This window comes from Schistocerca cancellata, chromosome 4 (assembly GCF_023864275.1).
Source record: "Schistocerca cancellata isolate TAMUIC-IGC-003103 chromosome 4, iqSchCanc2.1, whole genome shotgun sequence".
Taxonomy (NCBI): domain Eukaryota; kingdom Metazoa; phylum Arthropoda; class Insecta; order Orthoptera; family Acrididae; genus Schistocerca; species Schistocerca cancellata.
Genome location: NC_064629.1, coordinates 266,297,357 through 266,312,755, shown reverse-complemented (window position 1 = coordinate 266,312,755; position 15,399 = coordinate 266,297,357). Strand labels below are relative to the sequence as shown.

Sequence of the window (15,399 nt, the reverse complement as noted above, 5' to 3'; positions counted from 1 at the left end):
CGAAAAGGAGAAAGCGTCCCAGATATGGATGGTACTGAGGAAATCGCCGTTTAACCCAAAATCCAGACACGTCTGAGTGAAAAATCAACGGTACTCTGGTCACCGTCTGTTAGCTCAATGAGCTTGGCTGAAAATATTTGGTTTCAAAGGCTTTGATACAAGCAGACATGAACTGTGCAAATAAATTAAACTTGCAGAGAATATCTGAGATCTCTGGTAAACTTCCCTGCAAGCAGAAAACATTCATTTGAACGCTAAATATCAACACACTGATCCAAGCAGGAAAATATCATCTCACATAAGAATTCGACCGACAAAAAATTCTCATCCTTGCTCTTCATGAAACATGACTAACTCATAACGAAATTTTGCATTACGGAAACTATCGCATCTTAACGAGAAAAACACAGCAAAAGATAACAAAAGGCTCACAAACCTTCGGCATGGTATATCTCATACACAGATCCGTCGTCAACTCTGTCAAAGAAATCACACCCATTAACAATCGACTTACCACTATGCGCATCCAGAGCGTCAATAAAAAATATATATTCTGCAATGCACATGGCCCCACCAACATCGAAAATAAGAAAAACCCCAAAAAATCTGGAACACGCTCGAAAAAACCACGAGAAAAATTCACCAAGAAAACGTGAAAATGCTAATGCGAGACTTCAACGCTCAATTTGCGACAGCAAAAACCTATAGAAAAATCATTGATAAAAATTCTACACATAGAAACACTAAAACCAACAGAATACGTCTGATATTTGTCAACAATTCAAACTCAAAATTATGTCTACCCACTTGAGGAAAAAATCAGCTCCGAGGTAACATGCTTGCCTACCAGTTACAAGCTGCTTTCGTTCGCGTTTAGACACTTGCTGAAAGCCATATTTATCATTCTTTTGTACCAGAGTTTCAAGCAGACAGAGAAACTCCATAAGACAATCGTAAGACAACGCTCCAGCAAATTTTCACTAAACCAGTATAGTTTAAAGAGCATTTTCGTCTAGAAATGAACTGCCTTGACGGTTGATCGATCAAGAGCAGGAAAGATAAAATTTTAAGAGTATACAATCATAGGGACTTCCCTATCAATCTCCTGGATAGTTTTGTTCCTAAAAATGGTCCAAATGGCTCTATGGGACTTAACTTCTGAGGTCATCAGTCCCCAAGAACTTAGAACAACTTAAGCCTAACTAACCTACGGACAACACACACATCCATGCCCGAGACAGGATTCGAACCTGCGACCGTAGCGGTCGCGCGGCTCCAGACTGTAGCGCCAAGAACCATTCGGCCACCTCGGCCGGTTTGTTCCTAAGATCAACAGAGTGCGTTATCATGCATTAACACACGTGATGTAGTTTTGTCGGTCGATTTTCTTACGCTACGACCGAAAGGTGTCCATTGTTGGCAACAAATTCCAGCTGTGATGGACACATGGTTGGGGAAGAATTCGTAGTGCAAAATGCACTTTTGGAGCTACCAGATGGAAAGTATTATGTTCACACTACTCATTTCTCGAGTTTACGTCTTTTGGGGGCTCAGCCTTTCATTTCTTGTTAGGAAGTTAACGATAAGAACTTCATAACTCGTCACCAGTAACAGTATTGCATAGGAATGCTCAATGAGCGACCTGATAATGATCAAGCAAAACTGCAGTAACAGTTACTTCGTTGATTTCAGTTGTTTCGAATCGGAGCATGCAGGATTCCTACACCAAACTTCTGAAGATTGCCTGTTGAATGCAAATGTCGTATGGTGGTTATATGGCAATCCATCACTTTATCAGTAGTCGAGACTTTCTTAATGTGGAATATCAATCCTGCTAGAAAGATCTTTGTTGAAACAAGAATATTTTTTTCTGGCGCATATTTCCCCAAAAGCACTCGCTCCACATACAGTTCAAATCTTTCGAGCTGCCTCTTCTGCATTCACCCCTCTGTTATACCAAAAGTTTTGTGTTGCTGATGTTACACCTCTTTCCACTTGCGACCTAATTTTACAATGCTTAACGGTAGTTCATGATTTTGAAGTGTGCAAAATCCAATGCTTAACTGCAAGATGATAACTAGAACTTCAAATTCGAAAATGACGGTTGATACACCGACAGCGTGGCGCCGCGTTCAACTGGGCGGCGGCCGATTTCAGGCGGTGGGTGGCGTCTGGCCGGTGGCCGGTTGTTGATGCATCACGAGGAAACGCTCGAGCATAAGCTGCACTGATAGCGACGCAACCACGAGCTGTCGGGCGTAATTGTTTCTGAAGGTATTTGTTATTACAAGTGGGTAGAATGTGATGCGAATTATCTTCAATGTCAATCAGGTGTAACTTTAGACTAGGGCCAAAATGTATTTAAAAAAAGACAGTTGGACACGAACACGCGATTACTGGTTAAGGCTGCACGATTGCCACAAGCATGAATTGATGAGCATGAATGAATGAATGAATGAATGAATGAATGAATGAATGAATGAATGAATGTGGAATATCAATCCTGCTAGAAAGATCTTTGTTGAAACAAGAATATTTTTTTCTGGCGCATGTAAATTTAGACTAGGGCCGAAATGTATTTAAAAAAAAGACAGTTGGACACGAACACGCGATTACTGGTTAAGGCTGCACGATTGCCACAAGCATGAACGAACGAACGAACGAACGAACGAACGAACGAATGAATGAATGAATGAATGAATGAATGAATGAACGAACGAACGAACGAACGAACGAACGAACGAACGAGTGAGTGAGTGAGTGAGTGAGTGAGTGAACGAACGAACGAACGAACGAACGAACGAACGAACGAATGAATGAATGTCGTTGATGAGTGACATTGCCAACTAGCTGTTCAAGAATCAAATGAATCTGATCCGTGTTTGAGTTCCGCAGACTGACCATGTAGCTACTTCTGTCTCCAGTTTGTTGTAATAATAATGTCCGCAACTCGTGGTCTTGGGGTAGCGTTCTCGCTTCCGACGCACGGGGTCCCGGTTTAGATTCCCGGTGGGGTCAGGGACTTTCTCTCCCTCATCATTGACTCGCAAGTCGCCGAAGTGGCGTGAACTAAAAAGACCTTGCAATACGGCGGCCGAACTTTCCCGCATGGGGCCTCCCGGCCAACAATGCCATACGATAATTTCATTTCATTTTTAGTAATAATTATTATGAACCAGTTGTACAAAAGACGAAACAGAATTAGTATCTCGAACTACGAAACTATACTCAGATGTTGCAGATGTAGCCCTATTCTTGCAACCAGTGGTTTCACTATAGCTAAAACGAGTTAGTTGTCTGAACAGCAAGTGTTGAGAAGTCTTATAAGGTAACTTCAACATTTGGTATGTGTGGGTTAGCATTATTGCAAAAAAAAAGTAATTCACGTGGTATTTTCCTTCACTCTCATCGTCATTTTCGCAAATACGGTTATTCGTGAGCAACAAATTACTATAAATACTTGTATGTGTCCTCGAAAAACTCCACGATGTCACAAAATAATGTACATTTTTTGGAACTGAAGCCCTTCAGTGTAAATCGGACAGAACTGTAAAGTTTTTTGTGTTGTACGGGTTAAGATGTAAAGTAGCGGTATATATTCTGAAATAAGACTACGGCTAAGGTTACTGCTGCTCAGACAGTGACATAACTATTGTATTTTTTATAATGGAATAGTATCGAAAGCTTGCTAGATTTGACCTCTTAGATAAGTGTTTGTATTCTTGCGGTATACATTGTTTTCTTGCTAATACCCAAAAGGTTGAACATAAAAGGATTAAATGTGGTGATGGAACGAGTACCCTACAACACTTCCTCTTTGCCCTATCCATCTCGGAGGGACTTGGTGACTCAAATTTCCTGTTGCAAAAATAAACTTAATTTTCAAACATTTCGTTAAGTCCTGTAGTTCTCAGATGCAACATTTATTGTTAAGTCACCTGCTTCGACTGGGCGGTTTCTTGTATCAGTCATCCATCTACTTAGATCATGGTTCGGCCTGAAGGTCTTTATTTCTTGGTTTCGGTGCAGAAATTTGTCCACCTACGCAGATAGGCTTGTTCATGCCCATTCACTTCACTCTGTGTTGATACATGCTAGTTCAGTCGATTCAAAGCGCCATTAAAAAAACAGACTAGGTAGCATAACTCAAGCTTAGTGGTAGTATCTGTATATTTTTAGAAAAGACCTGACGTTCGGAATTAAATTGCATTAAACGTTCAAAGTTCAATTAATGAGCCTTTAATGTGTCTGAAAAATCATCTTAGTGGCAATCAAATCCATATTCACTGCCTAAACTATTATTATTGCAAGCTTGTTACTGTTTTACTAAGTGTCTTCACACGCAAAACAGCCAGCATTTGCACGTCCAACCCGAATGAATTGTGTGTTCTAAACAATCAGTGACCCACAACTATCTGCGAGTTAAAGTAGTTCAGTCCTCTTCTTTTAAAGAAGTGCTCGCCGTAATGCTCCATGAATGTTCATGACACACCATGTGGAGTTCTAAAACGACCAGTAATTTCACACGCAAATAACTTCCAAAGTAATTCAATAAAGAATTCTCAAACATTTCACTAAAAATTTTTAAATTTGTACTCTATTCATATTTAGGGCAAAACATCTGAACGAATACATGATTCTCATCTTAGCCGAAATTTGTGTGGTACTGGTCCACACGTTCCGTTCACTAAGACGGCTGACGTTCGACAACTCGATACACAGGACTGCAGCACAGTGCGCTCCGCAAAGTGCGTAGAATACTTAAATCTCTTGTGCTGATAGTCTGTCCAGATAATCAGAAAAGCTCCTGCCTTCAAATGCTGGCGATAATCAATAACTCGTCCAACAGGATTATGAATGAATTTATGAAACGAAATTCAAATAAAATGAACTCCGAATTATCGGCAGCAATTAAACATTTTCTTTCGTTTTGGCTGTTTTTACACAAAAGAAAGCACAGTGGACACGAGTCTCATGACTCGTGACTGCACAAGATTTTTTTCCAAGTATACTTTTCCATAGTTTTCAGTAAAATAAAACATTCACACTTCACGTATGTCCTCTATACGCTCACTCTAACCACAACATAATTAAATAATTTTGAAACGACTGTTTCTACTTCAAGCAACTATCGTAGCTAAAACATAATTTTAAAGAAATTTTATGTAATAATCTTTTTAGTCACAGATTATGGAGCGTAAATATCTTAGAATCCATAGCTCTGTTTCGTGGCGAAAGAAGTTATTTTCAGATTAAATATATCTCCGAAAGTATTGAAGATCATGATCTGAGGTGATGAAAGTACAGTCGTGGCAGCGACAGGATTACAGTATGTGGAGTACGAAAAAACGAGTTTCCCCGGCAACAGAACCAGACACTGTTAAAAATCGCGTACTTCACTGCAAGGAATATTAACTCGGGATAATGTGCTACGTTAGACTGTGACAGGCTCGTCAAAGAAGCGGGCGGGGCCTGATAAACCGTCCGGACGGCAAACGCCAGAATGATATCCGTGGTAGGCTAACGTGCCTAGCTTCAGTTACGTATGGATTTTCTTTAGCCCAGTGCACGCAGCTTTCGCAATTAATTGTTCCGTAAAATTTAAAGGTTACGTCATCCGGCAAAATACTTAGGTCCTCGAAATATTTAACTTCTTCACAAATTTTGAAGAACTAACGAAATTAATTTCCCGTTTTGGCATCAGCTACATTCAGAATGTGTGTCGGAATGTAAGCCTTTAAGATTTGGCTCTGCTAATCTCGATCCAACGAGAGCATTGTCCTTTGTTGTCAGTGTGACCGACATTTTTCTTCCGCTATATGCCTTCACGCAATCTACTGTTCCCTAGACTTCAACCATGCCTCGGATTCTTGTAACTCTTAACTGCAAAGATCAAAGGTGGTACTGCCCAAGTAAAATTCTTAAATGTCGTTTGTTTCCTAAAAACACCACAGCATCCGCTTCATACCTGCAAACGATGTCACATCTATTTAGAGTCCTGCAAGAAATGGAAGCGTTGCTAAGTTTTGCACTTCATTCTGATTCAGTGCCCAGAAACATATTTCCCTTTTTTAATAAACATTTTTGGAACAGTGATCAAAAATTCTTAAAATTTTTCTTTCAAAAATTCAGGCTTGATCACACCACTTAAGTTTCAAGAACATAGGTGACTGGTTTCGGTCATATCCCATTATCATCATCAGACCTGTAATTTAATTTAGAAAGTAATAGAAACCTTACTAGATTGACAATAAAATGACAAAATGCTTATAAAGATAAAATACAATAAGACTTGTTATACCCATGGCAACCTTCGAAGATGGTAGATGGAGCACTCTTCTCAGCTACTGTGATGTCAACTGGTGCCAGCAAGTGACGGGCATACGTTTAAATACGAAGATGCTCCGCCTACCTCTTCTCCCTATACCTCACGTCAACCAGTGTAAAACGGGTTCACATAATCGTCAAAACGTAAAAAAAGTACAATAATAACATAAAAAGTTATGTATAAAATATCTTTACAACCATGGAACTACTTAGATATTGTATAAAATACCAATTAAAAGCTTTAAAAATAACTGTACAGACTATGAATACTTAGTGTGCCCTCTATGGGCTAAGGTGGTACTACCACAATGGTTTAAAAGTCAACGATGTTGTGAAGGTCTTTGGCATTGTGGCATCATATCGATATGAGTTGTGACTTGACTGCAAGTATACACCTATGCTAGATTCAGTTTGTCTTATATTATCATTATTTGGCACTGGAGATATATGTAATAATGAAATGATCAGCTGACGAGTGGTATATTACATTTTTTAAATGTCATAAAACTGGTTTATTAAAAATGGGGTTATATTTCGTAATATTTCTAGTTGGAAGTTTAAGATTATGATATAAATATTTATGTACTGTTCTGAGGTACATTTCTGCCATGGATAGAACTGGGTCCTACGATTTTCTGAACAAAAGAGTACATACGTGTTCATAGAATTTCGTCAAAGAGATGATAAAAATGTTTCTCACGAAAATCCAGCTGTTCATTGAGAAGCACTGATGGTTCATCTCTCTAACGGGCATATATCTCGATCTCCTCCTAAATATTTAATAATAAGCCTTTATTAGCGCAATGAAGGACTTGCAAATTGTTGTACCATCCCTTCAGCATGCTTATTAAAAGTTACATGATGGCCGAAGACTGATTTTGTTCGTGCGGTGCTATTCTGATGGTCAAGTGATATGACCGAAACCGGTCACCTATGTTCATGAAACATAAGTGGTGTGATCAAGACGGTATTTTTGAAAGAAAAATTTTAGACATTTCCCTGCTTTTAAAAGATAAATTCAGTTCCATAGAGTTCATTTTGCGACAAGCAGGAGTAGTTGGGTTGAAGTGAACTTGAAATGCAAACATTTTAGGTTAGGCTTTACCGTGACTTATTGACATTAAATGAAACAAGTAGTTTACTGTAGCCAGTCAACGGTGACTGGTAACAGTAAACTTGTTTCATTTAATGAACTGAACTTGCTGTGACAGCCTACTAAGATATGCGTTTCATCTGCAGGAGGCGACTGCAGAAGACGACGACGACCAGGGAGATGACCAGGACGACGAAGTAGAAGAGGCTGCCGAGGATGAGGTGACGGATGTCTCCGCGTACAGCCTGGAAGACACACGGGTTGTGGGCTAGTCATACCATAATTACGTTTAATAAAATCAAAATATCGATTGATAGTGGATGTTGCAGTCACAGATATAGTTATGAGCGCAGAACTAAGTATTGCATGCATCAATAAACATGTTTAAAGGGACTATTTTTGTTTGATCTGCCGTAACGATTGGTACCCTGAAATATGTTCTATGTAATTGGTACATTAGTTTATTTACGAGAAGAAATGATGAAGATGCAAAATTTAGATTTAATCAAAGTTTTTTCCATTGAATAGTTGTATTTGGTCTTCTGTTACAGTAATCTCGTTCGTCTTTGTTCTAAATTTCATATCGAAAATCACAACTGCGAAGTTACACACAAAGAGCGAGAAAACTATGGCTTGTGTGGTCAGTAAGAAATACAAGAACATAGTTTATTCATCTCTTAATGAAAACATTTTTCCAGCCGTAATACAGTATTTGAATCGTTAAAGGCACAAATAGCGCTTCTCCACTTTTTTTACACTGAGTCATTTAAATTTTCGTATTTTTGGAGACAACACACACAGTTTTATGTAGAAATAACGTATCTATCACATACTTATGGCCTACAGGCAAGGTTTAAAATTTCAGTGTAATTCAGAAACGACTCTTCTCCTGCAGAGGTGCTATTTATGCTTTGAATGTGTGCATGGAAATGTTCTGTCTGTTCAGCACGTGGTGTACCACTACCATCCTTTGAATGTCAACCGGCAGCATGGCATCTGATAATGAGAAAGTGTTTTGTTCGAAGTGAAAAAAACGTGAAAAGGAACTTAAAAATATCGAATACAAATCAGAACATGTGAAGGAAGCAAAAGTAAATAGTTCGGCATACATCAACTTCAACTGTGCTTCTAAGGTCGTCACAAAGAAGAAAATTGGATACGATTGCAAATCAGTGTGCTGCAGTTTCACTGTAAATTTTGATTATGCAAAACGTTTGCTGTTGAAAACAGTGCTTCAGTGTGTCATTAACAGTTCCATAATACATCACATGTGTAAAAAGGTTACGGGGCTGTCAGAGGGATCATGATGAGATATCCACAAACTTTTGTAGCAAATAAAGATGAACACGATTAGTATTACAAGCACTGGTGAAGTGGTAAAAGTTAACAAGATAAGGAAGCAAAGATATTTCGCACATGATATTTCATGTATTATGTTACATAACGTTTAGTAAGATGTCAAATATATGCCAAGGCATTTCAAAATAGAAATGTGACAAAAGCTCGTGCTCGCCTTTTGACATGTTTTCTTTTTCTGTCTGGAATGTCTCTAAAGAACATAAAGGGTAAAAATGTCACTAAATGCAACTCCAAGGGGCCAGTAGTCGAGCAGTTACGCTCATATCCAACACAAAGGGTCATTATACATAACGAAATGAAAATATTCGACTAAGAACCTTAATATCAAAATAATGAATAGCATTTTTGTGGAGAAGTATCCTGAACAGGTTTCCTATTTGTTGAATATTATTTTTGGAAGAACGGTTCACACTGGTACTCAAAAGTCCACAAATTGCTATTTCCTGTAAATGTAAAGCTATAGCAATAAACTTAAGTCCATTAGTAGTAGTAGTAGTAGTAGTAGTAGTAGTAGTTGCAGAGTATACAGTCCATACGAGGAGACCAAAAACGTTCCCAAGCAAAATGGAATCCTTGTATAATCTAAGTAATGAAAACAATGAAGTTGCTATAATATATGTAATTACATGCAGAATCTGCAGCTGCCGAAGATGTCAGTACAGGAAGCGCTCTGCTGCAGGCAACTTCCCTTCAAGGTATTATATATTCACAATATGAACTGCATTGCAAAACTTTACGTACAGGTATATCATGAGGGATAGGCCAAGAAACATCTGGATGAAGTTGCTCTTCTTTCTTAGACTACATTAATAGTGAAGTACAAAGTTCTACTATGTAACTACAAATTTCCTGGTGGTTTTCCTGGTCAGAACAAAAATAAGTGTTGGATTTCTTAAAAACACTGGTTAGCACTGAAAGATTACACAATTTAGACCATTATTTTCCCATACGTGGGCATTCTTACACGCCTCCTGACTGTAATAAATTTCGATGTTACAGAGAGATTCGCATATCAGATAGAATATATCCATTGCATGAGGAAGTAGTGTTAATATTATCTTGGAACAAGAACAACATATTTAGTATTAAAATTTACAGACTGCAAACATTTTTGATTTTCGTAACTGGTGACAAAAATAGGTCTCCTTCAGGAAGTAAGTATTTTCGGTTGAGTCTATGCGAATAACGGTGAAAAAAATGAAAAGTAATATTCTATGTATGTGAATTTATGGAGTTTAGATATGAAGAGCATCTTGTCGTAGGAAGGAGTATCACTGATGGACTGATTGTGCAAAGCAACAGTTGAAAATTATGAACAATCAACCGTCCATTGTTGCCATGTGCTCCTTTTCTGCAGGGCTATGTGGAACTAAATGAGAAGAAACCAACCGATATACAGAAACTGAAACCATTCATACCAACAGTATATTGTGACTACATAATTAACTGGTGATAAATTCTATTGATAAGGCTTATTCCGCAAGATACTTTTGTTTTCTTTACTGAATTTCTAACATTTGTGTACCCTTATGATGTGACAAATACAAGATTTTCATTTTATTTCAAACATGTTTTGCGTAGATATTTGAGTACTCAAAATTGTTTGTTAAAAGGGAAGCACCCCCTTCCCCTCCCCCTCCCCCTCCCCCTCCATTAGATTTAGTGGTAAGATGGTCCTGTGGATATCCCGTCAAAAACTGAACACAGATCAAGCATGAATACAGAAATGTGTACTATACTTTGAAAAAATAACCAAATCGAAGCAGTGAATGATCGAACTTTAAGATTAGAAACCTCGAAGGAAATGTGGAAAGCGAAGTGTCGTGGTTGTGTGGTCATGGTGTTCGAATGCTTCGCTGGAGATAAGAGTTCAAATCTCCCTCACGCTCTATTTTTTTTCTCAAATTTATGTCCGTCCAGTCAATGACATGTCTGTTTCCACTTCTGTAGTCTTGGTAATAGTTGTACCCTACATCGGTTATACAACATGAGTTATATGGTAAGAATACGAGTATATTACCGTCGTAAGCGCACATAAGGTGAGAGCAGGCGAGATGCCGCATGACCTCTCACGGAAATGAAAACAACAAATACATGGGTGAACAGTGTTACAAGGAAAGGAATTAGTCAAAACTTTCAAAATTGAACTAAAGAGTCATAACATGTGGTACTTGCGTAGAAAAAAATAGACATGTACGTCTGGAGGTCAATTCATTACACTTCGTTGTTGTAAGCAGAAGTTACAGCACAATAGACACATTAATGACCCGACGGACAGTTCATAACTTTGTGAGAAATAAAAAAAATATATGTTCGAAATCGGATCTCTCCTTTGCAGTCCAACACTGTAATCAGATAACCACGACACCATGGCTGTGTACATTCGGTAGATGTTGCACATTTTGAGCTTGGACTGCTCGTTTTTATTTTGCTGATTTTTTTCGTAGTTCAGTACATCTTCTTTCTGTTTTCATGCTTGATCTGTGTTAAGTTTTTGAAGGGCTATCCACTGGGCCATCTTACCACTGAATCTGAGGGGGCTGTGATGGGGAGTTGCCCTATGAACCCCTAGCACAGGATAGGAAGAATGGGTCTCATGATCTGCTACCAGAGTAAAACTTTCCTAATAAACAGATTTATTGCTTTAAGTTTCCTAGTTTACTTCTGAAAAATGTAGGCTTTTGTCTTGGTTTCATGTTATCGACAGAATGTATAAATATTTGCACTTAACACTAGATAATCAAAAGAATTCCATAGCTCTCGGCACCATATTAACGCCTATGCTTACAGTGCTTGGTAGAGTTCATTTAACCACATTCCCACTAATTCTCTATTATTCCATTCTCGAACAGCGCCTGGAGAAAACGAACACCTATATCTTTCTGTGCGTGCTCTGATTTCCCTTATTTTACTATGGTGATCTTTCTCCCTCTGTAGGCTGGCATCAATAAAATACTTTCGCATTAGGAGGAGAATGTTGGTGATTCAAATTTCGTGATAAGTTCCCACAGCAACGAAAAAGCCTGTGGTTTAACGATCTCCACCCCAAATCGTGTATTATGTCTGTGAAGTTCTCTCAACTATTAACCGATAATAGAAAACGTGCTACCCTTCTTCGAACTTCCTCCATGTATTCTGTGAATCTTACCAGGAAACTATACCACACTGTGCAGCAGTACTCGAAAGGTATAGTGTAGGCACTTTCATGTTGCATCTTCTAATGTTCTGCCAACAAAACTCGATCTTCTGTTTTCCTTCACCAGAACATATTCTGTGTGCTCTTTCCAATGTAAGTTATCTATAATTGCAATTCCTAGGTATTTAATTCAATTTACGGCCGTTAGATTTGCCTGTTTTATCGAGTAACCGAAGTTCAACGGATTCCTTTTAGCACTCATGTGGATGACTTCACACTTTTCATTATTTAGGGTAAATAGCCAAACTTCGCAGCATACAGCTATCTAAATCCTTTCGCAATTGGTTTCAATCTTCTTATGACTTTGCTAGTGATAAACGACGGCATTATCTGCAAACAACGTAAGATGGCTGCTCAAATTGTCTCCTAAATTGCTCATGAAGGTAAGGAACAGCAAAGGCCCTGTAACACCATCTTGGTGAATGCCAGAAGTGACACCTGTTTTATTCGCTGTTTTTCTGTCAGTTACTGCAAACTTTACTAGTATAGAATTATTTTTTCATTTACTGGAAAATGACAGAGCGCAGAAGTATTGTTGCAGAAGTAAGATTCACTGGGATCGTGTTCTAATTTTAACGCATGTAAATACGCTGTTCCAACAAATACGATAATTCCATCTATAAAGTACGGAGGAGGCAGTGCTCGTTCGGGGCCGGATAATAATTTGCTCTGGATCCAGATTCTTAAATTTTTTCAAGCAGAAATACGCAACATAGCCGATCGATATAAAACACAGACAAACAAATAATTGCAATTTCAGAAAAAAATTGGGTAATGTATTCTAGATAAACAGGTTCACAAATAGAGCAAGTAGCTAACTCGTTGGTCCAGCTCTGGCCTTCATGCAAACAGTTTTTCAGCTTGGCATTAGTTCAGAGTTGGTGGATGTCCTCCTGAGAGATATCGTGTCGAAGTCTGTTCATTTTGCACATTAGATACCCACAATCCCGAATTGGCTGGAGGTCTTTGCCCATAATGCCCCAAACGTGATCAATTGGAAGTGATGGGGCAGCCTTGGTGGCAAATGTAGGGTTGGGTAGCACGCTTTTACTGGTCAGCGGGGCTCAGTTCCAACCAGGACTCATCAATGACGAGAATTATACTCTAGTAGTCTAGTCAAAGAGATTCCATGCCCCGATGATAGCGAAGACGTGTCTGCAGGCGCCCCAGACAGTGGTGAGATACCAACCCGTCAGTCACCTGCCATACAGCCTGCCAACCATGAGCAATGATCTGTGGTGCCTTTTCATTTCACAGCAAGACCCCTTTGGTTGTCAGCCGCGGCGCACTTACATCACAGCGGTACGTCGGCGATATTCTATGCCCCCTTCTGTTCTTCATCACAAATCATCATGGGTTTACATTTCAAGTAGATAACACCCGCCCACAGATAGCGAGAGTTTCTACTGCTTGCCTTCGTGCTTGCCAAACCCTACCTGAGCAGTCGCTGGTGAAGTGTCAGTGCAGCAGCGAGTCGCATATTTAGCTTTCGTATTTGTTTTGTAGTTTAATCTTAATTTCTTTCCGAGTGTTTGTGCGCTTGCATATTTAATTAAATAAAATCCTTGCGTATTCTCGTATTTGAGAGGAGTAATATTGCTTATTGATAGCCGTAGAGTATAAATTCGCGGAGTCGTTAGATATTAGCAGTACGATGGATAGGGTGTGTGCGTGCTTCGTGCGGGCGCAGGAGGAACTGGCTGCGGTTCGCGAGCAGCTGAGCGTCCTGTTGGCCACGGTCAGCCGCATTCAGGCTGCTGTGTCGAGGTGCAGCGACGGCGTAGGGTCTGGCGCGTCGCTCTAGACACCCTAGTTGTCGCTTGCTGCGTTCGTTGACTCAGCCGCCGGGGCACCTTCTAGTGTACCCGGCGTATTGGGGCCGCCCTCACCTCAGGGTGAGTCACGGACTGCAACGCGTTCGCGTCGCTCGAGGCGGAGGGTCAATGTGGAGGCTGCCTGGCTGGCCTCACCCGTTCGTCCTGTCTGGGCAGGTGGCCGCTCCTTCAGCAGGGCCAGAGCAGGCACACAGGGGCAAAGGCTTACTGGTTATTGAGCTCCAACGTTAGGTGGGTGATGGAGCCCCCTTAGGGAAATAGCGTACAGGGCAGGAAAGAACTCCAACGTGCACTCGGTTTGTCTGCCGGGGGGCCTCATCCAAGATGTTGAGGCGGCCTTGCCTGCGGCTATTGAGCGTACGGGGAGCAGTCTTCTGCATGTAGTTGCCCACGTCGGCACCAGTGATGCCTGTCGCTTGGGTTCTGAGGCGATCCTCAGTACGTACAGGCGGCTGGCGGATTTGGTGAAGACCGCTGGCCTTGCACGTGGGGTGCAAGCAGAGCTCTCTATTTGCAGCATTGTTCCCAGAGTGGATCGGGGTCCTTTGGTTTGGAGCCAAGTGGAGGGTCTCAACCTGAGGCTTCATCAACTCTGTGATGGTCTCCGTTGCAGATTTCTAGACTTGTGCTATTGGGTGGGGAATTCTAGGATGCCCCTAGATAGGTCAGGGGTGCACTACACAAAGAAAGCGGCTACTCGGGTAGCGGAGTACTTGTGGCGTGCATATGGGGGTTTTTTAGGCTAGGCAGTAGTGCGAGGTGTCCTGATAAACACTCACCAGTCGACGTGCAGGCAGGGAAATCAGGATGCGCTCAGTGTAATGACGCTTCAGCTATCAAGATATTAGCAGTAAATTTTGAGTGTTAGGAATAAAGTTCCTGAATTTGCAGCCCTCCAGGAAGCGTGTGGCGCGCAAATTATTCTCAGGACTGAGACCTGGCTGAACCCTGAGATAGGAAGTTCTGAAATATTTAGTGAGGGTAGGAACGTGATTTTAAATTTATTAGAATAAGTACTTGAATTAATTCGATTGAATAAGTGTATCTGCTTTTACTTTTAGGATGAACGAAAAAAACTAAATCGAAAAATAAAGACTGCAAAATCTACAGACATGCCATCTGCCTTGAGGCCAGTGCCTCATGGTCTGGGATTTCCAGTTACATCACCATCTGGTAAGCAGAGTGACTTTTCAGGTGGATTAAAGTAATCACCATCATTATAAATGCAGAGCTCATGTGGAGTTTAATCAACAATGGACCACCCCATGTGCCATTCAATAATGCTACAGGGTTGGCAGGAAATGACAGTGGTTTCACTGACTGACTGACTAATTGATTGACTGGATCGTCAGTGGAACGATATTAACTGTATGGTTGCCATCAAATGTTTGTGCAATATTTTTTATTAAAATAAAAATGCCTCTTACAGTAGTTATAGCTCTAATACTTACTCCTACTTTTCTAAGCATGTTATAAATTGTTAGACAGTACAATGTCAATGAACATTAAGTTACTATCTATAGTTATTTTAAATATTTATTTAGAGTGTAATTGCTATCATTTGTTAAATATTTTTTAGCCATTGGCTA

The 15,399-nt window shown here is 40.0% G+C and overlaps 1 protein-coding gene across 1 annotated transcript in view; it reads left to right on the top strand.

The window, feature by feature from the left end:
- The window catches only part of LOC126184079 (tubulin beta-3 chain-like), a 111,928-nt gene extending 104,236 nt beyond the window's left edge, over positions 1-7,692 (top strand). Inside the window, exon 8 of the mRNA XM_049926439.1 lies at positions 7,567-7,692. Within this exon, the coding sequence (XP_049782396.1) occupies positions 7,567-7,692 (126 nt within the window). The remainder of the gene's footprint in view (positions 1-7,566) is intronic.
- Positions 7,693-15,399: the final 7,707 nt, after the last annotated feature.